Source organism: Alligator mississippiensis, chromosome 1 (genome assembly GCF_030867095.1).
Source record: "Alligator mississippiensis isolate rAllMis1 chromosome 1, rAllMis1, whole genome shotgun sequence".
In the NCBI taxonomy this organism is placed as follows: domain Eukaryota; kingdom Metazoa; phylum Chordata; order Crocodylia; family Alligatoridae; genus Alligator; species Alligator mississippiensis.
In genome coordinates this window covers 237,898,268-237,925,087 of record NC_081824.1, presented here as the reverse complement: position 1 = coordinate 237,925,087, position 26,820 = coordinate 237,898,268, and the positions used below count along the sequence as shown (strand labels likewise).

The following is a 26,820-nucleotide window of genomic DNA, read 5'->3' as shown; positions in this document are numbered from 1 at the left end:
ACAAGAGAAGGCTGAGAGGGGATCTGGTGGCCATCTATAAACTTACCAAGGGGGACCAGTAGGGAACGGGAGAGACCCTGTTCCCCTAAGCACTACCAAGAATAACCAGGAATAACAGCCATAAATTGACTGAGAATAGGTTCAGGCTGGACATTAGAAGACACTACTTCACAGTCAGGGCGGCTAGGATCTGGAACCAGCTTCCAAGGGAAGTGGTGCTCACTCCTGCCCTGGGGGTCTTCAAAAGGAGGCTAGATAGACACCTTGCCAGGGTTGTTTGACCCCAGTACTCTTTCCTGCTATGGCAGGGGGTTGGACTCGATGATCTGCTCAGGTCCCTTCCAACCCTACCAACTAGGAAACTATGATACTAGGGGGACCTCAGGCATCAGGGTGAAAAAGGTGGGGTATTGCTTTGGGGAAACATGAAAGGCTGGCTTGGCCATCCCTCACCTGCAGCTTGGAGGGGATTCCAGGTGGCCAGAATAAGCCAGCATAGGCAGTCAGCATATGGTATGAGACATGGGGTGCAAGGGGTAACATGGGGTGAGACAGGGACACATGAGGTGAGACAGGGTTGCTTTTTGTGGTTGTAATTCCATAAATACTCCCCCTGCACAGTGGCCAGCATAAACCCACATAAGCCCAAATTTTCTGCTGATCAGCAAATCATTTTCAGGTGCTCTCCCCAATAAATGTACTGGCATAGTTAATTTCAGGGCACAGCAGTAATTGGGGGGTTTGTTTTTTAACCTGTTTGTCCATGCCAGATCATTCCTCATTTACTGTAACTGTAAGGATGGTTGCCATTTTGCCTCAGGGAACACAATTGGAAGCCATGGAAACACTTAAGACAGCTTAGCTCTTCCTTAGCAGGCATTGATCGTAACCCTCCCCCACACCCCCATCCACTGGTGTACCCATTTTTTCTCTGCCAACATGTACAGTCATGGTCCTGCTCTCTCATCCAGGACCATTTCCAAGGAACCCCATCACCCCAAAGCGTGACAAATCAGTGACCACACTTTTTTGGTTAAGCACATTTGTTGTTTTATTTTCATACAGAGTCAGTCATCAGCGCATTCTCAGAGTTAAATTGTGATGATTCATGATTCTGACAAGTCAGACATGGTTTCATCTCTTCATAGCTGTCCATCATTTTCCTCCAGTTCAGATATAAGTCTCTGACTGCTGTGCCTCTTCTGTCAGCAAGAGGAGAGCCCCATTATGTGTTAGGGATGAAGGGGATGAGGATACAGAGCAGACCCAGGGAGTGAGAAGCAAAGAAGGGGGCATCTCAGGAGGCACCAGGTTCTCGTGCATAAAGCATGAATGGAACCAAAGCTGAGGGAGGTCTGAATAAAATTTCAAGTCCTCAGGCAGTCAGTAGTGCTGATACTTGAAGGGTTTTCTTAATTCTTATTACCTTTTATTACTATGTAGTCAATGCATGTACCTTTCTTGAGGTTCATTATGTGTGCATATATGGGAAAAGGGGGTGATGGGGTTTTTTTGGTTTTCCTGTGGTGGTCGGGGTGGGAGGCAATGCTGCCTTATCTGCTCTCACCTGCAGTTATGAGCTCAGAGTACCTTTCTATCTGTCATGTCTCTGTAAGATGACATTTGAATGGGTGAGGGGGGAGGGATGAAGGAAACAGGCAATTTAGGGGTAATTTTTCTTCCTACCTTTTATTACATTTCTTACTATTGGTTTAACTCTTTTGCTATGGGTTGTGTAACTTTCACTGAAAAGAGGTTCCCCCAAGGAGTTTTTCAAAGTGTGCGGCACTATTTACTTGAAAAGAAGGAAAAGTGTACATTCCCTATTGAACCCAGCTCTGTTCATTTTCCAAAGACTACAAAAATGTGCTTTGCCTAGTAGCCTACTTTCTGGCTTCCCAGACCACACAACCAATCTGCAAGTGTTCCATTCAAATTTAGGGTGTCATACAAGTAGCAATCCAGCGCTAATGATGCCCCACACTCCCCAGCTTACACCCACAGAAGTTTCTGTGAGTGGTCTCCCTGGCATCCAACCCACGTCATTCTGGGAGCCCCATGGTCACCTATGTCTACATACAAGGCACAGTTTTAGGTGGCAATGAAACAGGTAAAGAATTTCTTTATTGATCACAGCCAAGGTAAATGGGATGGTCTGGGAGCTGTCCATCAAATACCAAGGAAGATGTCAATGCCTGAAGCTATCTCATCCTCTGCCTCCCTGAGCTCCACCTCCCATTTCCCTGTGTCAGGATGTTGTGCTGAGACCCGCAAGGCACCACAGCAGCGACTGTTACCCCTGTACTGGGAGGCAGCATGTATGGCACAGCTTGGCATGAGTCCCTGCATTGCTCCTGGGTGTGGGCCTGAGGCAGAGGGGACATGGCCTGGTGTCTCCCTGAGGAGCAGAAACAGAGTGCACAGTGTGATTGCCGCAGCCACACAGGACCTATGGAACAGGATGTGCCAGGGCACTTCTCAGTTTCCTGCCCCACAGCAGTGACACACACACTCCTACATGTAACAGCTGCAAAGCTCACCTGGTTGCAAGCTGAATGGGTGAGCTGTGCTTAAGAGCTCTGCAACAAAAGGGTGACAAAACTTTGCAGAGGGTGCATAAGCTTTACCAGACAGGAGGGTATGCAGTGCACAATGCATACTTCTTATTGGAGTGTTTAAATTGTGACCAGAGTATTTAAATTGTGACTGCATTGCAACCTGGGGGCTTCAATTGGCTGCTACTGAGCCATAAAACCTGAGGGACAGAAAAGAGAAGGAGAAGGTGGAAGGAGCCAACTCTAGCCTTGAGGAGAGGGGGCACAGACTCAGCCCAAGCTGGTGGGGACCAATTTGAAACTTGCCCAGGGAGCAGGCATCAGGATGGGGAAGAGCCTGTGGTGTCCCGTGAGAAGATGATTCCCCACTGGGTTCAGAGCTGTGCAACCAGGGACACAGGTGCCAGGGAAAGAGTGAGGAGGTGTTGATAAGCAAGGCTGGTAGGCTTGCTGGGGTTGGGAGAATCAGTCAAGCCCTTAAAGGGTTAATGACCAAGCTATGAGTTGTGTCCGACTGAGACATTGGAGTGAAATCCAATCTGGGAAGGCTCAAGCCACAGGGTCAGAGACCTGCAGAGGGAAACCCCTGTCTGCAGGTAGATGTACTGGGAGGGGGAAGACAGCCCCGAGAGGGGGTGGGCTGAGAGAAAACAAACCAGCATGGATGTGTGAGGGGACACCTAATCACTAGTGTTTGCAGTAAGTGTATTTTCAGAAGGAAACTGCTTTAGAGAACAACCTGCCAGTAAAGGAAACAAGCGGAGCCTATTGCCTGCAGCAGCTGTTCAGAGCCTGTTTTGCTGTGTTACCAAGAATGATTAAAAGAGCCCATTTTCCCCCGAGCAGCAGAAGCCTTGCCTCCACCACCTATCTAGTGGTGGATCATAGTTATAGCTGTGTTGCTATTTAGCGTTATAGGAAGTAGATAGTGACCAGAAGGAAATCAATTGAGTTATGAGGGAAACTGCTTTAAAAGGTTATAATGAGGTTAATTTAGTTATTTAGGTTGTTTAACACAAGTGGGACCATCCAGTGTGCTGGGGTTATCCACCTAACTTTGTAGTGGTAAATTTTATCTAAATTGTTAGTTTTGTTCTTACTACTGTCATTATATTTTTATTTATAAATTGGTTGTGTATAATAAAGAATAACATGTTCATCAGGTTCAGAGCAAAATTTCTGGATGGCGAGGGTGAGGGACACACCTCTCCATGGGACACCTCAGTTAGTAGTCTGACTGAGGGGTTCCCAGGGCGACTGGCACCCTGAGGACCCAAAATCTGGCGCATAATCCGGCCTTCGCATGCCAGCATGGGGCATGTACAGGTGACAGAAACACCTGTGTGTGAGACCTTTTATTATTAACAACCACCCTTCATATCTGCACACGCTTTACAGAGTTGTTGTTTGGGTGTCTCACTGAAACTTCCCAACCTGAATTAACACAGCCTCACTGCCACAGCCAGGGTGGAAAATGCAATGGTATTTGCCTCTGCTTCTCCTTATTTCTCAAGGCCCTGTGGGTTCCAGGCTGGGAAAGTTGCTAAAAAGTGACATTAGGCCAGACCTCTGTGTGGAAAACTAGAGGCTGTCCTTCCTAAAGCAAGACTGGGAATCTCAGAGAGTGAAATCCTGCTCCATGGGAGTCTATGGAACCTTCAGCCCAAGGGCTTCTGTGCACCTTGCAGTGGCTTTTTGCACAAGAGCAAAATTGTTCCAGGGGGAGCAGGAGTGGGAAAAGGGTTCAGCTAAGCACCTGGTGGACTAGTATTTGCCTACCCAAGCTGGAGGAGCTGGGAAGTATTACAGTTACAATCATCCCAGATTAGGAGAGAAGCTAAATTAAAACAACCACCCATGCCAGAAGAGGTGTCATAAGAAAATAAAGGGAGCTTTGTATTATCCAATAAGGTATTTCCTGTATTCTCCACCATGACTATACAAGACTGAAAATCTTTGGAAATGACAGTGGGCTCCAGAGCAGGTACATTGGGAAGAGCAACTGTCATATTCTGGGTAGAGATATTTGAAATTAGCTTTTCCTAAATTATGCTATTGTCTGACAAAAACACACAACGCTGTATAAAAAGGAGGACTTCAGTACAGGCTTACAAAACAAACACTATTTCAACTTAAAAGAAAACAATGGCAGGCTCAGAGAGCCATTTACATTCAAACTCTGTTCTTCATCAAGATAAGCCATTGTTTTAAAGATACAATTCCAGAAGTTGCTACTCTGTTTCTTTGACACCTATCTTCTATCCTTTCCATCAATCTTCATTGGTAGTAAATGCTGAAGGCATGCAAAATATATAGTAGAGCCGTGATAAAGGCAAAGAACTGAAAGAAAAACAGAGAGGATGTTACTGTAAAATGAGCCTCCCCTGTCGATTGCTGCTTTGGGGTGACTGATGTCCTTGGGTATCCATGCAATGCCTTGTCATCAGCAGATTTCTCTCTCTTTAGATGATCCCTCCCATCTCTTAATGAAAAAGCTCAGGCTGTAACAGTGGGGAAAAGCTGAAGAACATTGGCTGAAAAACAGAACTCTTTCTCTGTCCCATATTGAAAAGAAAAGTCAACATATCAATTTTTTTATGGAACAAAAAGTTTCTTTAAAAAAATGGATTCAGAAGCACATCAATAACATATTTTGGGTTGATTCAGTCAGTGGCCAGCCATCCTCAGCACCTCCTGACAGCCATAATTTGTCTGTTCCATTTCTCTCTGAACTGGTGTCTTCATAGGCTGACATTTCGCAAAATTCACCATGCTCAGGGGACTCTCATGGCACATGAGTGATAGAGGAGGAAAGAACCCAATGTATCAAAAGAGGTGAAGTCTAACCAGGTAGCCCAGACCACAGGAGAGGGGAGGCAGTATAAATCACTGAACTGTACTGTCAATCGCATAAGGCACTACAGAAGCTCCAGCAGACACGATTACTATCAAACTGCCCTAAAACAAAAATGCTTCTATTGGGCTTGAGGAGGCAAAACATTTTGATTTGGAACAGCCAGACACAGTGAAATACTTTGTTTTGATTTTCTCAAGACAAAATTTAAAAATTGCAGCAACAATGAAATTTTTCCCCCATGGAAATTCTGGGGAGAAAGGAGGTGGTTACACGGAATGAACGCTAACCAGCATCCTGGGGATTTGACCTACCGAGGCAGCAGCATTGATCTGATAGTACTGAGGTGTATAGGCTGCTGGCACTTCAGTTTCAGAGCGGATTGTTGCATTTGCTTGTAGAGCTGCAGCACTCATGTATAAAATCCCGGTGGTCCCATGGTAAAGACTATCCTGAGAAAGGAGAGACAAGTGAGGAAAGTATGGTGCCAAAACACAGGCATGATGTAGGGAACTCCTCACCACACACAGAAGGCAGCCTAATCTCCACATCCAATAGCATAGCTATTCCTGTCAGCTGTATAATGGCAGTTTTCAGCAAGAGGGAAGAGCAGTGTCTTCAGGACACACAAAACAGTTGGCACAATCTCAAGTGTTCCAAGTGGGATGGGATGAAACACATGCTAGCTAAGCCCAAGAGCAAACATTTTGAAAGTCAGAAGCTACTTAAAAACATAGTTTGGAAAGATGGCGTGTTCTCAACGGCAGTGTCACATTTAGTGACAGAATAATATTAATCTGAGGGAAAACATACACCAGTGCTGGATTCATGTTTCATTGTTCAAACTTTGAGAAGTCATAGAATCATAGGGTCATAGGAAAGTAGGACTGGAAGGGACCTTACAAAGTCACCTGATGAACCCCTGACAAACCTATCCCAGCCATGTGTCTGTCTAACCTGCTTTTGAAAAATTCCGAGGATGGATATTCCACAGTTTCTCTAGGTATCCTGTTCCAATACCTGTCTACATTTATAGTCAGAAAGTTCCTCCTAATCTCCAGCTTTCTAATTTCCCTTGCTGCAGCTTGAGGCAACTGCTCCTAGTTCTGTCCCCTACAACCACAGGAAGTCCTCTGTAAATCACCCTTCAGGTATTTGAAGACTGCTATCAAATTGCCTTCCACCCTCCAGTCTTTTCTTCTCTTGACTAAATAACCCTAGTTCTTTCAACCTTTCTTCATAAATCTTGCTTCCCAAATTGCCAATTATTTTTGCTGCTCTGCTCTGGACACTTTCAAAACTTAATATTCTTCTTGAAGTGTGGGGCCCTATACTGGACACAATACTCCAAGTGAGGCCTCACCAGTGCTGAATAGAACAGAAGAATCACTTCCCTGGATTTGCAAGTGACACTCCTGTTAATACAACTCAGTATGCTGTTGGCTTTTTTTGTTTTTTGTTTTTTTTTGCAATAAGAGCACACTGTTGGTTCATATTCAGCTTATGGTCCACTGTAACCCCTGGTTTCTTCTCTGCAGTACTGCAACCTGGCCAGCCATTCCCTTTTCTGTATTTGTGCATGCAATTATTCCATCCCAAGTGAAGGACTTTCCCCTTGCCCTTGTTGAATCTCATCTGATTATCTCATCTGACCACTTCTCCAGTCTATCCAGGACATTCCAGCTCCTAGCCCAATGCATAACTTGTTCTACTACTCCAGACTGTTTGTCTCCTTCCCAATCTTTGCTGTCAACTGCAACTATCATATGGTAGCTGCCCCTATTTGTGAAAATAGGAGTAAAAAAGAAATTAAGTACTTCAGTCTTTTCCATATCGTCCATAACCAGATTGCCTTCTGCGTTCTGCAAGGGACCTATGGTTGCTCTGGTTGGTTTTCCTCTTACTTTTGACATACTTGTAGAATCCCTTGTTATCTCCTTTTATGTCTCTTGCCACTTGCATCAAAAATTGTGCCTTGGCCTTCCTCATTTTCTCCTTGCATGCCCATGTGATACTCTTATACTTTTCCCTAGTACTATAACCAAGCTTACATTTTTATAGAATTCCTTTTTTGAGTTTCAACTCATTGAAGAGATTGCTGTATATATAGCCATACTGGTTTGCTGTTGCACTTCCCAGACTTCTGTCACATTGGTACAGCTTGCTCCTGTGCTTTTTAAAGGGCATCCTTAAAGTATAGACAGCTTTTCTGGACTCCTTTTCCCTAAGACTTGCCTCTCAGGGGATCCTGCCCACCAGTTTCCTGGGCTTGTTAAAGTCTGCTTTTCTGAAGTCCAGTGTCCTTATTCTGCTGCTCTCCTTCCTTTCTCCCCTTAGGTTCTTGAACTCTGTCATTTCATGCTCATTGCCACTCAAGGCAGTACCATCCATCTTCACATTTTCAACCAGTTCCTCTATGTTTGTGAGCAGTAAGTCACGAAGAGTTTCTCCCCCTAGTTGGCCTCTCTACCATCTGTATCAAAGTTATCCCCAACACACTCCAGGAATTTACTGGACTGCTTGCACACTGCTGTTTCCCTTTGAACAGATATCTCAGTAACTAAGGTTCCCCATGAGAATCAAATCCTGCTATTTGGAAGTTTCTGTCAATAGTTTAAAGAAGGCCTTGTCCACCTCCTCCTCCTAGTTTGGTGACCTAAAGCAGATGCCCATCATGACATCCCCTCTGTTGCAGTCCCTTGTGACCTTTACCCAGAGGATTTCAACAAGCCCACCTTCCACTTAGTACTGCACCTCAGAACTCATGTACATTGCCTTTATACACAGGACAACACCTCCTTCTTTTCTCCCCTGCCTACCCTTCCTGAACAAGCTATACCCATCCATGTCCATACTCCAGTCATGTGAGCTATCCCACCACATCTCCATAATTCCAATTACACCATCATTCTGTGATTGTACTAGGATCTCCAAGTTGTGCTGTTTGTTCCCCATACTTCTCACATCAGTAGATAAAAAAATTCAGGTATCTAACTGACTGTCCTATCCTCTCCCTGAGAACATTACTAAGGTTTTTATTGTTGCTTGCCCTTGCTAAGTTTTTATCCAAATCCCCAGGCTCTTTACTTGTCTCTGGGTTTTTTTATTCATTTGCAAGTGAAACCAGGAAATCCCAAGTTAAGATTCAGGCGCATTATTACTTCACCTGAATTTTGTTGTATGTGACTTCTATGTCCGTACTAATATATGAGCTACTTCATGTATGCATGCTCTTAGATGACCACAACAGTGAGCCTTGAAGCTGAAGACCAGCCACAGGGACAAGACCCACCCCCAGCAGCAGCACCCGGCACAACAGTGTGTGTTCTTACCATGATTCTCCAATTTTCATTGTTTCTGTGAAATCCAAACAGGTAAACCAGCAGGAGTGCCAGGGAGATGATAAATGAACTTACTGACACATACATAACCCATCCCTGCAGCAATGGAAAATGTACTGAGGTGGCAGCAACTAGGATCCAGACCCAGGTTCCAAACACCTGTTAAAAACCAACAAGGAACTCAGTGAAGGTAATTGATAGATCACTCAGAAATAGGTTTGGTTTCCCGTCCTCCCTGCAGGGCCAGGAAATCATTTCTTCTGTGGATATGCCACACACAGCAACCCTAACCCTTTTCCACCCCTGCCATGGGAAAGGTATGTGATAGATAAAATGATCAATAGAGTGAACTAAGCAAGTGCATAAGTGTTACGTCAAACAGGGGAGGGTCTTCCTATTCCTACAGGCCATAGTGTGCAAAAACCTTCTTTGTTTTCTCTGACATGGCTATTGCCCCATTCTATCTCCACTACCCAAACTGGTTCATCTTCCACAAGTGCACAGATGAGAATCTCAGCCTCTGCTTCTCCCCTGAGAAGAATTGACTGAGCTCTGAGTCTGTGGTTCAAGTCTCTTGGCTGTGTTGGTCCTACCTGGCTTCTGGGATCAGAAGCAGCCATTACAACTTCCATGGTCCAGCTTGTATGAAGCCCCTGCTTTAGGAGTGGTAAAATTAGGTGTCCATCACACACTGATATGTCACGCCCTGGAACTTTGTAAGGCAACAGCCAGCTAAACTGTGCAATCTGGGCTCTTCTTAGACCCTTTATTTGACCTCACACATAACTGCAAGTCATAACTTGGGTGATATCTGTGCTCTTCAACAGGCATCCCTCACTCAAGCCAATTTCCCTAACTTCTTGTATGTCCCTGCTAAGTCCTTCTGAACTTCTTAACACTCACCTCCTTGCTCTGCATGAGGCTGTACAGCTGTAGACACAGAACTTAATTGCCCCTCCACTCTGGGGTGCATTAGAATCTGACCATCAGCTCCCTGGTGCTGAATCAACTTCCTGGGTGGATGATATTTCCTAAGGGAGCAGCCACTGGCAAACCTTGCAGCTCACCAGATGGCTCCACATCCCTCCCTTGTCTGCCATTGTTTGCTTCATCTGTGCCCTGGGTTGCATTTACTCCTTCCACCTGGGGAAGATTATTACCTTCTCCCCTATAGCTTCCCTCACACACCAACAGCCCCATGCAGTGAATTATAAGAAGGTGCTTTCCAATTTCAGGGCAGGTTGTATGCCTTGTATTAAGGGCCATCATGACCTCACTGGAATATCAGGCTCCATGAATTCTCCTGCATCAGTCTGGTGCCATAGTGAAATCCCACACTGACATAGGTATGTCAGTCCATATACTGGCTTGCCAGTCAGTGCTTACCGCCCACCTCTATCTTTGTATTTTTCTGATCACTCTGCCATAGGGAGTTCACTCCTGCTGTCTCTCCCCAAAGATTGCTTTCCAAAGCCTCTCAAGTTGTACACACACTTGTGCCATAGAATTGTAACAGCTGCCCAGCTTCGGAGACAGCAGACTGGGCAGGGAAGCAATGCTGGAGCCTTTGCAAAAAGGGCAAGAAGGGGCTTGGATGCAGGACCTCTGAAAAGGTGCAAGCCTAAAAATATGCATGCAACTGATTGGATTGCCAGCACAATGGAGGGATCTGGTTGACTGTGTCTGGGATATAAGCACAGCAGCTGGCAGGAAAGAGAGAGGAGGGAGAGGATTGGGACAGTCTTTCCACCCAGGGGACTGAAAGCCTGTTCCGGGGAGCCAACACACAAGGAAAGATGGACAGCCTGTGGTGCTCATTAAGGAGCTGAGTTCCTTATCTTGGAGAGGAGCTGTGCAAACTCAGGACTCGGATGCCCCAGGAAAGGGGAGGCCGGGAGTCTGTGCTTGTGGCTGGGTCGGAGCCATGGGAAAGTTTAAGCTGCAGGAAGAGGAGACCTGCCGGTAAAGGGAGGCAATCTCTATTAAGCAGCCCTAGTTTCAGAAGGAAAGGGAACGTGGCGAAGCATTTAACCCCATAGTGCTTGTAAGAAGTTTGTTTACAGGGAAGGAATCATCCTGCTGCCTTCGGGACAGAGGTTTCTGCTTGAAACACTGTACTCCATAGATACCTGTAGAAGATGCACACTGCCATCTGGTGACCACACAGCAAAAGTTTATTTTTATTGGAGTGAACTGAATTCCTAGTGGAACTGAGTTTGAGAGTCTATAATCTGGGAATGGACATATATTGATAGGACTGTTGTATGTGGGATCACTTGTTGGATGAACTATTCACTAATGTTGGGTTTATAGATAATATTTTGGTTATTGGTTTTAATGGGTGTTGTCAAACCTATGTAATGTAATATATATATTATATTTATTATTAATCTTTTCTTTAAATAGTTATAGCTAAAATAAAGAACCCTATTTGTTACTTAAGATGGAGTGGATTCTTGGGAAGGTGAGAGTGAAGAGCACACCTTTTCTTTTTAGCAGGACACCTCAGCTAGCTGAGCTGCCTGAAGGAGAGCCCAAAACTATTGATACCCTGAGGATCTTGAATCTGGTATAGTGCCTGGCCCTGGTACTGGGGGAGGGTTACAGAAGCAATAAGGATTTCACATGGGACTCTTAGGCAGATAGATATGACTCCCCACAAAGGGAATACACACACATCAAGGGGCTGGGATTTGCAGCAGCAGTTTGTGTTACTACACCCATGGGTGACTGGTGCTGCCTTAGTCAGGGGGGCACCCCCCCCCAACAACCAGTTAGAAACCAGGGGGAAGGGGGCCCCTGCAGCCAATCATGAGGCAGCCAATCAGTGCGGCCACTTCTGGAAGTGGCTGTGGCCATTTCTGGGAGTGCCACAGCACTCCACTCCCTGGTCGGCATTTGCAGTGGGGGCACCAGCGCTCCCACCTGCCCTGCCTGCCCTCACCTAACTGGCAAGCGTGGCCAATCAAGGGGGGGCACTGGCGCTCTCAGGGAGTGCACATGCACCCTCTATGCATCACCACTGACTACACCTTGGCCAGCTTGTCTAATACCACTGGGCTAAAATGTCCAAACTCTTCATAACTCCAGTCCTCTACAGCTTTTGGTGCCTCCTTCCAGGGCTGCTGATCAGGGAATGAGGGCACCACCTGGTTCTTCTTGATAGATTGCCTGCCCATCTCCATTTCAGTCTCAAGATTTTCAGGTGCTATGGAGCTACCTGCTCTTTAGTCTCTTTCCCTCTGGGCTCTGGGACTGCTCTGAGCAGTGCTGCTACTGATTTCTGCAGTTTTAATTGTACCAGTGCTGCCTTCACCCTTTATGCTGTGTCCCTGAGCTCTGTGGCCCCAAATCCTTGATGGTCCCTTAGGGCAGCTTTCCCAACTCACTAGTGCGCCACCAACTAATGGCAAGATTTCCCCAGGCATTTGCAATTTTCCCTCTCCAGTCATACCCAGAGGAGGGCATCCCCCTGGCCTAGGCTGAGCACTGGCTGCCTTAGTCCTTTCCCCATCTCAGCATTTCTCCAACTGAGAATGACATTCCATTCAGATGGTGCTCCCCACAAAGACTCTCTCTGCCCAGTCACCTTGCAAGGATGGATCACACTGCCCCCTTCCAGGTCAGTTTGTCTTTGCTCTGAGAAGGCAGGCAGGCACCTGCAGAACTACCCTCCCTTGACTTTCAGTAGGAGCACCAGAACATTTGCCTCCTCTCCAACAGACTAGTGCTTCATCTTGTGGCCCACTCAGACTGTGCTGTCCTTGAATTCCAAACACCCTAGCTTCTGGAAAGGTTTCAGACAGAAAAATAAGGCATTTTGGTCTTTGTGTCCCCGGTTGCTGGCACCACCTCTGCTCCACCACTCCCTGCCAGCTCACCAGCATCCTTCCTGCAATATGCTGATGGTACCTGCTGCTACAAACACTTTAAAAGTTGAAGTTTCTATCTGGGTGAATTAGGGCAGGTAGGCAGAGTCTCTGGGCAGCCTGAACTCAAACTCCTGTGTGGGAGTGGAGATTGATGCAGCCCAGCTTGTGTGGCTGGTGCTGTGGATGCCCCTCAGGATGTTCCCCCCTTGCTCTCCTCCCCCAGTCACTGGAGTCAGGAAGCCACACTCTGTAGGGGCTGTGCAGGAACGTGCCACAAGCACACCCAGCTGGGACAGTACTGCTCTCACAGTGTATTTAGTTAATTTTACAAATATATTCCTGGCAGTTCCATATCTCTCACTACCTTTGCTTCCTGCTTCTAGCTAGGATCAAAACCCACAGATGGCTTCACATCCCAGTAAGCAGGCACAAGGAAATTCTGAATGGAAGCAAAAGGGATCAGCAAATGCACAGTAATCAATTCCCCACAAAATTACCTACATTATTTGATAAATGTGAGGGGTTAGGCTAAGCATTCAGGCCTCTAGGGCAGGGGCTGGCAACATTTTATCCCCATGGGCTGCAAATCTCAAACTGTCTGTTTATAACCTTGCTGCAGATACCTGTCCCCTCTGCAGCAAAGCAAGCACAGGCAAGAAGGAGAGCAGCAGAGAGGGCTGTGGAGGACAGTGCTGCAGAGGGGAGGGGCAACTTGGTTCAGCTACATGCCACCCAATCCTCCAGTGCCCCACTGAGCTGGGTCAGACCTTCCCAGGCTGGATTTGGAGCTCTTCATGGGTCAGATCCTGCTGGGGGCCATAGGCTGCCAACCCCTGCTAAGGGATTTATAATACTGGAGCCTTTGCCATTCAGCATTAGTGCATATTATGCTCTCATGGTTGACACAAAAAAGGCTGACGCAAAAATGAACATGAGTCACCAGTGTGATGAGGGAATAAGCAAGGCTAACCACACTCTTTCTTGCATCAGCAGGTGCATCACGAGTAGGTGATAATTCCCCTCTATGTGGCTTTGGTGAGGCCGCAGATGGAGTACTGTGTCCAGTTTTGGGCGCTGCACTTCAAGAGGGGTGTGGATAACCTTAAGAGGGTTCAGAGAAGGGCTACTCATATGGTTGAGGGCCTGCAGGTAAGATCCTATGAAGACAGACTGAGGAACCTGAATCTTTTCAGCCTCCGCAAGAGAAGGCTGAGAGGTGATCTTGTGGCTGCCTACAAACTCATGGGGGGGGGAGGGGAAAGGGGGGTGTCAGCAGGGAATAGGGGACACTCTGTTTGCTAGGGCGCCCCTTGGGGTTACCAGAAATAATGGCCACAAACTGAAGGAGAACAGATTTAGATTGGACACAAGGAAGACATTCTTTACAGTAAGAGCCGCCAAAATATGGAATGGGCTCCCAAGGGAGGTGGTGCTTTCTCCTACCCTGGTGGTGTTCAAGAGGAGATTAGACAGGCATCTGGCTGGGGTTACTTAACCCCAGCGCTCTTTCCTACCTGGAGCAGGGGGTCGGACCCGATGATGTACCAGCTCCCTTCTGACTCAAGAAATCTATGAATCTATGAAATCATACAAGCTCAGCCTGTTAATTTTGTGACATGTTCCTTGTAGGCCTCCGAGATCTGAATGCAGTGAATCACTCAAATGCAAAACAGCAGAATATTTATGTTGGTTAAAGCAAAGGCAGACGCTGCCATCCATGTGTAGAGACCCAGCACCTCCCAGCTTTACCCAGAGGATGTCATCCAGCCAGAGAACTCCAATAAGAGGCCACAAATGCCAAGTAGAAATGTAGCTGAAACCCCCACCCTCTGCCCTGGAAAATTATGCTTATGTTTTCACATTCCTATCAAGAACAGTTTGATCTGTAAATGTGCTGCCCTTATCTTTCTGGTTGAGCAAGACAGCAACAGATTACTGGAGGCTAGTACAATGCTTCAGGCCAATGAAGACATGGCTCCTGCTCTCCCATCACAATCAGAATAGAAGCTGCAAAGGGCTCTACATTTCTGAAAACTAAGTTACATTCCAGGTGGCGCTCTACGTACCAAACAGCCTTGTGTTGGTCAGTTATGATTCAAACACCTGACCAGAATATCTAGCTCCTTGAGTATGAAGCCTGGTTGGACTTGGCCTTCAAATCTCAATGTGTGATAGTCACATACTTAAATGTCTCACTGGGGGCGGTCAAACGGCAGGATAAAGAGGATAGGATTTAGGCTAGAAGAGACCATATATTAGACAGAACTCCCTGTTACTTTAAGAGTGGTCAAAAGCCACAGGGAGCCCCAGGTGCAGGGAATTGCTTACCAGCAGCCAGGAAAAGCTAGTCAATAGGGGACTGATAGGCTGCAGGCACCCAGTGCAGAATAAAAGGCTCAGGTAAGAGAATAGGGTAGGGTGGCTTGGGTAACAGTAGTTACTGCAGTACTAGTGTTAGTACTGTAGGACAGAGTTCAGCCTGGAGAAGAGGAAATCTACTACTTACTGTAGTTTGGTTGATTTGTGGACTTTAATAGAGGACACCTGCAGTAGCACAAAGGAAGGCATAGCTTGGTGGATATATAACCCAGGCTGAGTCTAGAAAAGCAGTCTGGCCTTATGTGTGGTGAGGGATGTAGCTCTGTGTAGTGGTGATTGCAGCTGAGTGATTGCTGGGGAACCCCACTGCCCTGAAGACAGCAAACAGGGAGCTGGGGGCTTGCCAAGAGCTAAATTGTATTAAGTAACCTGGGTGCTTTTAATCTGAGTTATGACTGGAGGGCTTACCTTTTCACTGTAGTTATGACCAGTGGACTGGACTGAGCCTAGCAAAGGCAGGCAGAGATCCTAATAGTGCCAGGAAGGCATGAGGGGGCTTGAACCTGACCAGGCAGGAAACAATCTACAGTTTAGCACATGAGAGGCAGAGGCCAGACAGGGCCACATATTGAACTGGTACTCTTAAAGACAGAAGCTGGAGAGGGCCATGCTTTGGACTAGGGCTGGGAGGCTGCTGGGGTGCTGAAAGACACAAAGGCCAGAGAGGACCATATATTAGACTAGGGTCTAAGACCCATTTGAACATTAACAGTTAACACCTGCAAGGCATGAGCATGACTAGAGAGGAGGTCACAGTCCACAAAATTGACCCATAAGGCTAATGTTGCTAGTGCACTGACCAACAGCAGACCAGAAATCATTCTGGGGCACAGGCAGCCTACTTTTTCCCCAAGTTAAATAATTGTAGAAAGGCATGGTAGGTGAGAGAGTGGAGGAGAGATTAGGGAACCGGACTGAAGCAGGAGCTACTCAGTTGACAAAGGGAGCCATCACCATGCCTAGGGAAACAGCCTGTTACAAGTGGAAATATGGTATCTGCATGTTATTTGAAAATGCTGTGAGGAACTGTGTAGTGTTCCCATTGATTTGACATCTGATGCTAAAACAGGACCTTTATTCAAGTGAAACTGTCTTCCTTGCAAAGGAAAGCAGCCTTCTGCCTGCTTCTGAATCAAAGATTTTTGGGAAATTCCCTGAAAACTCCAAGAAATTGGAATGCTGAGAACTTTGGGGGGGTGTTGGGTCTGCATAAATGGGCAAAACTTCCTTCAACTTTGTGTAGACCTATTCCAGGTCTTCAGCTTCCCATCCTATTCCCTGTTTCCCTATGTGCCCGTACATTTGAAAGTTGGAAATGTAAGAGGCTAGTCCTACTCTTAGTGTGGTGCCTGGAGCAATTCCTGGTGATAGCTGCTTTGAGCGCTCGGGCTGGAGTCTAGAAGGATGCAGTGCTTTTGACTGACTCCCTCCTCCCCACATTCCACAGTCCCCATGTGATCTAGTGCCCATCTGCTTACAGAGGTGCAGACAAAGCAGCAAGGCAACACATTACTTCTGCTGAGGACAGGAACACTATGAGCAGGAAGCATCTCTAGCATCATTTTACTTCTGGCAGGGTGATTTATTTATCTGTGATGACTGAGAGGCCATTATGAGAGGATAATTGCACTTCTCTAGAGGTGAGAACCCAATTGACCTTTGTGTGTGTGCTGTGTAATCCCAAAGGCTATTAAATGCTCAGGTATGCAAGATATGTCGTGCCTCACTGCTTGGGTAAGGTATTCCCCCTCCTGCCTGCTCCCTCTCTCCCATAACTCAGTCCCTCCACCCATCTCTCCCTGCCCTACCCTACCCTACCCTACCCTGCCCTGCCCTTCCCACAGCACAGAACTCAATGCCAGAAAGCAGATACTTCTAATTTTTCTAAACTAAGTAGGTTTAGCATATTAACAATCAGCAGTGGCAGCAATGGGCTATCTTCACTTCCACAAAATGAGTTGTGATAAGAATATGATTTTCCATTATCTGTCTACAATCCAGTCTTTTGTATAGACACTAATTGGGCCATTAACAATTTCGGAAATAGTAAAATCAATAATACGTGGCCACACCTTTACTTTCTGCAAAATACCTACTTATTCAAGGCCTAACCTTGGTCCAATGGAATGGATTTATATTTCTGTAGTGACTATATCAATAATTCTAGTAAGGCTGCATTTGTGCTGTCTGGAAGCCAAGAGAACTGAGATCATATTCACTCAGAGCCAAGAGGAATGACTGTAAGGAACTTTAAGATGGAAAAGAGAAGCCAGGTCTGAATTTAGAGTCCTTGACAGTTATAAAGCTCAAAGATCAGAAAGATGTAATGTGCGGGTATGTTGGGCTGTGTGAAAAGAGAGAGACTTTATTTAAATTTTATTAAGGATAAAAGAAAGCAGGAGAAGTGAGGAGGAATGAAGATTATAGTCTAGTACTGACCCAAGATCTCTCTCACAGAAGGTGAATTGTTCTTCAAGACAGCAGTGTGAGTATTTCCTCTTTCAGCAAGTGAGGATGTTACCATTCCTATACCTGTTCCTCCTCTCTCCTTCTAAACCAGGAGAAGTTGTACTGGGACCAGTAGGCTTATACTAGTGTAAAACATGAGAGTTGTCTTCTTGTCCCATTACAAGTTAGGGGGCTGGTCCAAGTCCTACTGTAATCAAAGGAAAGTTTCCTATTCATTCCAGTGGACCTCAGATCAGAATATGGAACTCAGCAATGACATTTTTTTTCCAGGGGCTGTGTGTCTGGAGGGGATGAGGGAGGTGTTTTCTTGTTTTCAGTCCACACAAGCTCACACTTTGGTGCAATTCAAGATCAAATAAAACTGAAGTCCCAAAAAGAAAAGACCATCAAAACTCCATTCACTTCACCTGGGTGTACCCAAAATCTGTGTGATTTTGAAACAAAGCCCTGGACTGGCATAGGCTCAGTTCACTTTAATTCCACATGCTCACAAATCCCCATTTCACTTCTCAGTGAGTGTGTCTACAAGTGATGCTTTAATATACATTAGCCTATTTTAATGTGCATTAAAGCATCACTAAAAAATGCTATTTAGTTCATGTGCATTAAGCATCACTTAACCTGTTGCTCTTTAGTTAAAACACATTAAGACAGGTGAAGGCACATTTTCCTTGTACCTCACAATGGAGGTACTAGATTTAATGTGCATTAACTAAAAGCATGTTAATGTGTGTGTAGATGTACCTAGTGATCCTCTGTATCCAAGAATGGATCCAGAAGGTGCAGATGCACCAGCTTTTCCTTATCTTTATTTCACTTTACACACCCTTCCCTCATGCATTCAAGGGTCATGTTAGCCTTTGCAGAGCCAGTGTTTTGGTGCCTGCCCATTTTCAATGAGAACTTTTGTTTCTTAACTCTTCGTGCTTCTGTTACTTCTTGCTACCCAAAAAACCAATGGACTCAATTCTGACTTCAACACCCCTGTAGCTCCATTGACTTCAATAATTGCTCCTGGTTTATGGTAATTTAAGTGAAATAGGACCAGACCCCAAAGTATTCACTCATAGAGTGATATCCAGGCCCCACAGAAAACCATGGGAGTTATGTAATTGAATTCTATGGAGCCAGAATTCCACCCATGTTGAGCATGTATATTCACAATGTACCTGCCTTTTGTATTAAAACAGCATTTCACAGATATGTTGTTTTGGTTATACATCACTAAAGATGAGAACATTGCCATGTCTCTCTCTTCAGGTCTTTGTTGCTGGCAAAATTATTCAGATCAGAAGCATGAAAGAAATACATACTTTTTTCAGGTGTTTCCAGAACTGCCCTGCACAGCAACAGCGGTGCCAAGGAAAATCAGACGGTGAACTTATCACTCCCAAAACCGCAGTGATGTTTTTGCTTCAGCTTGCTCAGGGCTCTGCATTTGTTTCTGGCAGCTGAGCCAGCAGCAAAGTGAGGGGAGATGGTGGCCCAGCCCCTTGGAGCAATCAGACAGGTTTGGCAGAGAAAGCAGGAGAAGAGCAAAATCTAGTTCAGCTTTACAACATATTATATTCAGAACTCAGGTAGCTTTTCTCCACAGGTCATGACTATAGACCTATGGCATTTAAAGCCTCATGATACAGGAAATGGGGGGGAACATCCCTTCTAAGCCACCCTTTCAGCAGCATGTCTGGCTGCTTTTTCAATGGAATGATAAGGAAGCAGGGAAGAAAATGTTACAGAGTTTGTGTTTCTCCTGTTGGCTGCTCTTCCTTTCCTGGACTGTCCCAGGTTACCTCTATACATTCAGGTTGTGGGAAGGGAACATGCCTCAGCTATCAGTGACATGCCTTGGAGACACTGACAGATGTAGCCTCCTAAAACGTTAAGCATTACTGAGACACTGGTACAGGTGATCTCATTTTTAAAGAGCATACAATAAAGCCATCAGAGACAGGACCTGCCAGCCCCTCTTGTCATTGGCTTTCTCCACAGGTCTTCATAGTCCAAAATATCCTCCCTGCTGCTAGCATAATAGATTTCTCATTTTTTCAGGAGCTGTCTGAGGTGTCCACAGCCCTGACCAAGCCCTCAGGATCATCCCCCTTGATTGGCCCATAATCACCAAATGACACAGCACAGCTATCAATGCAATTTTCAGAGGAGACCAGCTATGACTCTGGGAGCTCTGAAGCTCCAGAGGGCAGTCACATCATCTCTCCTTCCAGAGCTCATCAGTGCAAAAAAGTGCTGGGATGCCATGGTACTGAGCAAGGCACGGGTGCACAGGAACTGACATGGGTTCAGTCAACTGCCTCTCCATTCAGCACCTCCCTTTGTGCTTTTCATTCAACTTCTCTCTCAGCAATATTAGCTGCTGACAGTCTTTACACCTTCTTGCACTGAACAGAAGCAAACCCATTCTGCCTCCCTGCTTTTCAGTGCTGAAACAGACCTATCCCCTTTCTGTTTAGACCAACATAGCATTCCTCACAGACTGTATTCCCTCTCCTAAAGCATTCCCATCAGGTGCTTACCAGCGGTTTGACCCTAGCTTTCTAAGAGAGGGAGCACCATTAGCAGCTAAAAGCACAGGGGTAGGAGACATGAGAGTTCAGTGCCCATCTCCGCTACAGACATCTGTGCCACCTTGGGCCAGTCACTTCATCTTTCTGACCCACAGTTCTGCATCTGTTAGATGACAGTAATAGCAGTTGCTCACTTCACAGGGACAGTGAAGATCTTTGCTGATTGAATCTTTAAGAAGTGGCCTGACTGGAAGACATGATAAAAGTGTTGCACATGATTAGCTCTATGTTGCCTCTTCATAAAACACATTTCTCTCTGCCCTCATCCAGCACCTCAGAAGACAATCAGGCTGGCCTGGATTTCACAGGCCTGCTTCCTCTGCTCAGTGCCTAGGCTGATCTTAGCTGCTCTATGACTACAGGTGCCTCTGCTGACTCATAATGCAAAAGACATGGCCTACCCAAGGCAGAGGGGAAGGGCTGCAGAGAGAAAGGCTGCAAAGCATGCCAAGTCCAGAGGAGAGGGGCAAACTGCCATAGAAGAACCAGTCGTGCAGTGCAGCATAGCTTCCCTGTGGACTCTGAGCCCCAGCAGTGGCCACGGGAAACCATACAAAAAATATCAAATCTGAGAAAAACTTTAACGGATTCAAAATTTAATTTTGAATCTGAACACAACATACAGCCTACAGCCCATCCCAAACCCTTGCCTGAAGTTCTAGCCACCTACTGGAATTATTCAGGATTCCTCTATCACCTCTTCCTTTTCAGACTAACTTTTTGTACTCCTCCCTCAGGCTAACCTAACACAGCCCTCTACTTCTGCCTAGGTCTGCCTATCTCTCTCACCATCTCTGAACCTCTTTGTATCAAGAACATCACTTCATTTTCTGGTCCCTCTGCCTGACACATTGCCCTCTACTCACTGGAGACTCATCTGCGCTTCCAGCCTGGGCTTGGACATGACCCAGTGGCAACGCATAGGGGGTGCACGGGGGTGCACCCCCTGACAGGCCACCACTCCCTGCTTGGGCAACAGGCAGGTGGGGCAGGCGGGAGTGCCAGTGCCTCCCCTGCAAGCGCCGGCCAGGGAGTGGGAGCATCTGGATAAAGTGCTGCAGCCACTTCCAAGAGCGCTGTGGCCACTTCCCAGTTGGTGCAATCAGCCACGGGGGGAACGCCTTGGTCGGCGAGACTGGCCGTGGGGACACCTACCCTAACCCCCCCCCCAGTTGCTGACTGATCGCTGGGGGAGCACATGCCTCCCTCCCCCCCCAACTAAGGTGGCCCCAGTCACCCATGACATGACCTCTCACTAATGCTAACAGCATGCATGCAATGCAGATGGCATAGAACTGCAAGGGGACAGAGCATTATCCGTGATGGACTCTGCACAATTTAGCTGCCAAATTAACCAGCCGCTACTGAGTAGGAATGAATCATCTCAAAGAAATTTTCATAATTAACATGTGAGGCTTATGAAGCAGAGAAGACAGATGAGATCCCTCAAGCAGGGGAGATTCTAACTCTGAAATTGCTCTCAAATTATCTGGTATAGTAAAAGTCATAGTTTTAAATGTAGACAGCCAGCACTGCTGGACTTTACTTGAAGTGTTGCACCAGAAACACCATGCCAAGGATAAAGCTTCTCTGAATGAGAGTATGGTGTGTTACTAGAAGGCAGGTGCGGAGGATTCACTGACTGTCAGTATTGTAGACATGTACGTCCCACTATCTGTCATAGAGGATCAGAACTTGGCCCAATTTAGGCAGGTTTTCATGGTAATAGCAATGTTCCTCACAACAGTGGAATCACCAGGCTAAACTTCAAGATGCTGCTTTAAAACAAGCATGCTAGAGATTCTCAACAGAACAGTGGCACCCATTCATAGCACAGACCAAACAAAATATTTTCCCCTAACCCTTTTCTAGAAAAGAGCAGAATTCTTTCAGCTAAAATATTAAAAAATACAGGCTGATGCAAGCAATGGAAATTTCAGCCCAAATGGCTTGACAAAGTTAAGAAACTGAAAATAGGGTCTTACAACAGAGCGCAACAGGCTACTTCAACTCTCAACATTAATATTAGCTTGCCCTGCAATATCATATTTAATATTGAACGCATGTGAAACAGTGGTATTATGAAGTTTTCCTACATTGGAATGGATATACATTGAGAGCCCAAAAGGAAGTACCAGGATGTGCCTGCATGGGCTCCTCTTGTACATAAAGAATAAAAACAATAATAATGTTATGGGGGCTGCTGTTTAAGCTCAAATACATTAGTTCAGTTCCACTGGGTCAATTCAGATCTCACACCTGTTTAAACTGTGAAAACAACACAGAACTACATGGGTGTTATAACAGTTTGAAGCTTTTGCAAGAGAAGAATTCAGCTCACTGACTTCAGCTGAGTGACTGTCACAGCAATGAGAGAGAGAGCAGGCACTCTGCGATTACATAGAAAGAATGCACCATAGAAAGAATGGGTGCTGGAACTCAGGTGTTCTCAAGAGAGCATACATTTCTAAATAAGCATAAAAATATATCATGTGAAGTTCAAAAGCTTCAGAGGCAACACCTTTTTTGTTTGCAAAATAATTGGCAAAACACACTGCTTGTTTACTGATACCTTAAAACACGTCATTGAAAAAGGTGAGGCAATCTAGGGAAAAGTCTTAGAGTTGTTTTGGGCTGTAACCACCTTCATATTTCAGATAAATAGACAGTGGTTTTAAATTCTTATCAACTCAGATCTTATAAAATACTTCTAAAAGTATGGACACAGTCCCTGTTCTATATTGAAGGTCTACAACACAACCTTTCCTGAGAGGAAGCCACAAAAGCCCTGAGCCTTTTCTGGGGAGGGCAGCATATAAATCTAATAAAGAAATAAAATAAAGAAATAAGTATTCAAAAAAAGATTTAACATGATCAAATGAAACGTATTTTGGGATTTACATGCTATTTAATCAGTATCATATTCTTGGCACTATAATTCAGCATGAAACCCATTAAAATGGTGACGTGATAAAGACTAAACAGTAGTTTGTACTGGGGATGGCAGTTTATGCAGAACTGCTGGATTGGTGAATACGATGTTGTAATTATCAAATAAGCCAGATAAATAAATGCATATGTAGGTTTGGATGGGTGGTGCAGATACAGTGTGACAGAGGTAATGACTGTGAACAGACTTTAACTACTGTATTGTATATCAAAGTACAACATCAATTGCCTTAAGCTCAGTAATCACACTGGAATGCATTACAGGACTCTGTACTTAGGAGTATCAAAAAAACTAAGACCTCTGGCATATTACAAAAGCTGACTGTCTGTTTACAATCTTTGATCCTTAAGGAAGTTTTCATACAAAAGAGAGAAAATACAGTTCTTCAGAAGAAAATGGTTAACAAAGCTTAATTTTTTAATAACTGACAATAAATAATTAAAAGAAAGCTTGTGCAGCATAAAAGAACAAAAAGCTTTGTTTTTTAGTGCCTTATAAGGCCTTATATAGGTTTCTGTATCATTCTGTACAATTTTTGACCGAATCAAAATCAAAGAGTGACTTTACAATTTAAATGCAACTTGCAAGAGAAAGTAATTACATCCCAAATCTCTTTATCATGATGTCCTTTTGGGCCAACTCCATCTTTATGAACAATTTGATATAGCCTTTAAAACAAATCAAAACCAAGTTCAGTGTACTTACTAGCTCTGGTAGGATAAAAGCATATGGTATTGTTTTAAACACAGCTGATCCGGAGGGTATGACAGGTTCTGGTTGGGTGGCAGGTGGTGGGAGAGAGCTTTGTGCCATTTCTTCTTCTCTGCGTAAATTGCTACAGTTTCAGCTCCGCTACACTTGGATTTATCTGTGCAATCCCACTGATATGCAAAGCTTAAAAGAGTAACCACTGACACACCCATATGGACGTAATCAGTAAAACCAGTCCCAGCCTGGCAGGTCTCTCCACTCATTACAACTAGAAGAATCATCAGCTACTCCCTGGCTAAATATCATGCCATAAAGGGCTCAAGCAGATCAAGAGCCATTTTTGAAAAATGAATGAAAACTTGGGTGTGTGCACACATATTGCAATATTTTTGTGCCAGAGCCATAGGAGCTCCCTTGCAAACTGGACTTGTCATGGTAGCATTTAACTAATACCCAAAACAAAACAAAACAAAACAAAACAAAACAAAACAAAACAAAACAAGAGATTCAACAGACCCTGATAAAAGAGCAATCAAAATTAGAGAAGAAAAAACCCTATCAGGAAACCCAACCCATCCCTGTGCCAGGGCAGGGACATACCCTACTGTAGTGTATGCTCAGTGACACCAACTCTACTGCGGGCTTTGGGCCTTCCCATTGAGAGAGCTTCACCCTGATCTGCTGCCTTGTGCCATCCTAAATAATTCTGTTCCTTTGGTGTTTACAACCCATATACATGCAGGCTGTTAGCTAACTCCCTATATAACATCCTTACCAAACTCTCCACACCTTAGATATTGCTTAACTCATATATATATATAGAGAGAGAGAGAGAGAGAGATTGTAGAGTCGGAAGGGACCACAATGGATTATCGTGTCTGATTCCCTGTCCCTGGCAGGAAAGAGGACCGAGGTCAGATGACCCCAGCCAGGTGACTATCTAGCCTCCTCTTGAAGTCCTCCAAGCTAGGTGATAGCACCACCTCTCTTGGAAGCCCATTCCAGATCCTGGCCACCCTTACTGTGAAAAGTTTCTTCCTAATATCTAACCTAAATCCACTCTCAACTAGTTTACACCCATTATTCCTAGTCACTCCCTGGGGTGCCTTAGTAAACAGCACATCCCCTATTCCCCGTTGACCCCCCCTAATAAATTTATAGGTGGCCACAAGATCTCCCCTCAGCCGTCTCTTGTGAAGGCTGTAGAGATTCAGCTTTCTCAACCTCCCCCCGTAGGGTCTATCACGAAGGCCACTAATCATGCGAGTGGCCCTCCTCTGGACCCTCTCGAGATTCCCCTCTTGAAGTGTGGCACCCAAAACTGGACACAGTACTCTAACTGCAGCCTGACCAGTGCCGCATAGAGGGGGAGCATCACCTCCTTTGTTCTATTAGTCATGCACCTGCTAATGCACGACAAGGTGCGATTGGCCTTGCTGATGGCCTCGTTACACTGCTGGCTCATGTTCATCTTGGAGTCAATTATGACTTCAAGATCCCTCTCTGCCTCCGAGCTGATGAGAAGGACACCCCCAACCTATAGGTGTGTTGGGGGTTCCTCCTCCCAGTATATTATATTACCAACACAAGAACTATGTTAGGAGAATGTTATTAAGGTTGCAAGATCAGGCAAATGCCAGAACTAAAGCTGCTTGAGCAAAATATTTTTGATCATCTTTTTATTCTATAGGACTCCTGCATCATTCTGCAAACAGAAGGGATGTGCTCTGGGAAACAATCCATGCAGGGCAATAAAGAAGTCTGTTATCTGCAGGACCCCTACTGCATTCATTATAGAAGCTGGGAGGTGTGCAGTGAAAGAGGCAGGGGATGGCAGGAAGAAAGAAGACAGTCTTCCAGCTGATGCAGCTTCATGCTGCCCTGGAGAATGAGTTTCTGTCCCTGTCTCTCTCTGCCAGTGTGAAACTGATAGTTTCTTGATAGTTGCTTAAACTACACTTTTAGAGGTAGCCAATAATTGTGCATTTCTCATTTCCAGATGCAAACGCAAGTGAATGTGTGAAGTGCTGAAGATGATGTGTTGGGGATGATAAAAAGGTGGGCTGCTGAGGGTAACTGAGTGCCAGCAAATGCAGAGGGTATATGAGCATGGGGCTTTCCAGTGAAAGTGGATGATGTGGGGTGCTGGGGCAAATAACAGGAGTTGGTAAAGATGTGGGATGTTGATGCAATGGCATAAGCATATGGAGTTGAGGGAGAAACTTCAGGGTGTCTGAGGCAGTCCCACCATTCTGCCCCATCCCTGTTCAGGCTCTGCCCACACTATCCTGCATTTCCAATCTCCACCATACCCCTTTCTGCCCTCACCCTGCCCCCTTGTCTTCCCCTCTCTACTGCCTTCCCCCCAGTCTGGGGGATGTGTGCTGGCCTGGTGCCAGTCAGGGAGAAGAGGCAGGCAATCTGCCAGTCAGCCTGAAGCCAAGTGCCACCTCAACCCCAGGTTGCCTGGGAAAGAACCACAGGTCCTATCTATGTCGCAGCTGAATGCATGGGAAGCCAGGGATGGACATGGACAGTTCAAGACTGTTCATAACCATCTTTTTGGGGGGAAACAGTCATTTAACACTATCTTTAATAAGGCATTCCCCAAAAGAGACCACACAGTTAAAGGGAAAGAAATACGAAAATATGTGCAAATAAAAGGTTTACTCGGCTTTTGTAACTAGCAGTAGTTTAGCTGTTTCCCTCTGCCCATGTTTGATAATCATCCTTCGTGATGGTTTCCTTTACAATTAAATTAAGTCTACCATAGCTGACCACCAAACCTCCGAAGACAACTAAAGGCTTTTCGCCATGTGTCAATTAAATCTAAGAACAAAACTTCCTACTGTTCTGACAGTACAAACAGTAGAATAAACTGCCCAGGGAAAGTATGAAATTTCCTTCGTTGGAAGGGATTGGACTGGACATCCAGGTACCAAAATAAAACCCGGGCAAAAAAAGTGGGGCAGGGCACAGTCCCGGATCATGCCCTGAGGCAACCGGAGACTTGGGTCCTCCACAGAAATGCTCTGGTAGTCAGCCACAGTGTCTCTATGGCTGGCCCTTGCCCCTGCTCAGGGCAAGCAGCATGCAGGCTGCAG

At 45.6% G+C, this 26,820-nt stretch overlaps 1 protein-coding gene across 1 annotated transcript; it reads right to left on the bottom strand.

Annotated features, from left to right (window-relative positions):
• Window positions 1-1,405: 1,405 nt before the first annotated feature.
• Window positions 1,406-25,939, bottom strand: MALL (mal, T cell differentiation protein like). The gene is made up of 4 exons (XM_006258093.4): window positions 23,711-25,939; window positions 8,742-8,909; window positions 5,724-5,861; window positions 1,406-4,895 (listed from the first exon to the last, which is right to left on the bottom strand). The coding sequence occupies exons 1-4, from the start codon at window positions 23,816-23,818 to the stop codon at window positions 4,833-4,835; spliced, it is 477 nt and encodes a 158-aa protein (XP_006258155.1). The 5' UTR covers window positions 23,819-25,939; the 3' UTR covers window positions 1,406-4,832.
• Window positions 25,940-26,820: the final 881 nt, after the last annotated feature.

Excerpts from the sequence above, each read along its gene's own strand:
- MALL (XM_006258093.4), bottom strand. The coding sequence starts at position 23,818 with ATGGCACAAAGCTCTCTCCCACCACCTGCCACCCAACCAGAACCTGTC. Across the intron at positions 8,910-23,710 it reads CTTTTATCCTACCAGAGCTA|GTGTTTGGAACCTGGGTCTG; the intron begins GTAAGTACACTG and ends GGTTTTTAACAG. Across the intron at positions 4,896-5,723 it reads AGATCAATGCTGCTGCCTCG|TTCTTTGCCTTTATCACGGC; the intron begins GTAGGTCAAATC and ends TTTTTCTTTCAG.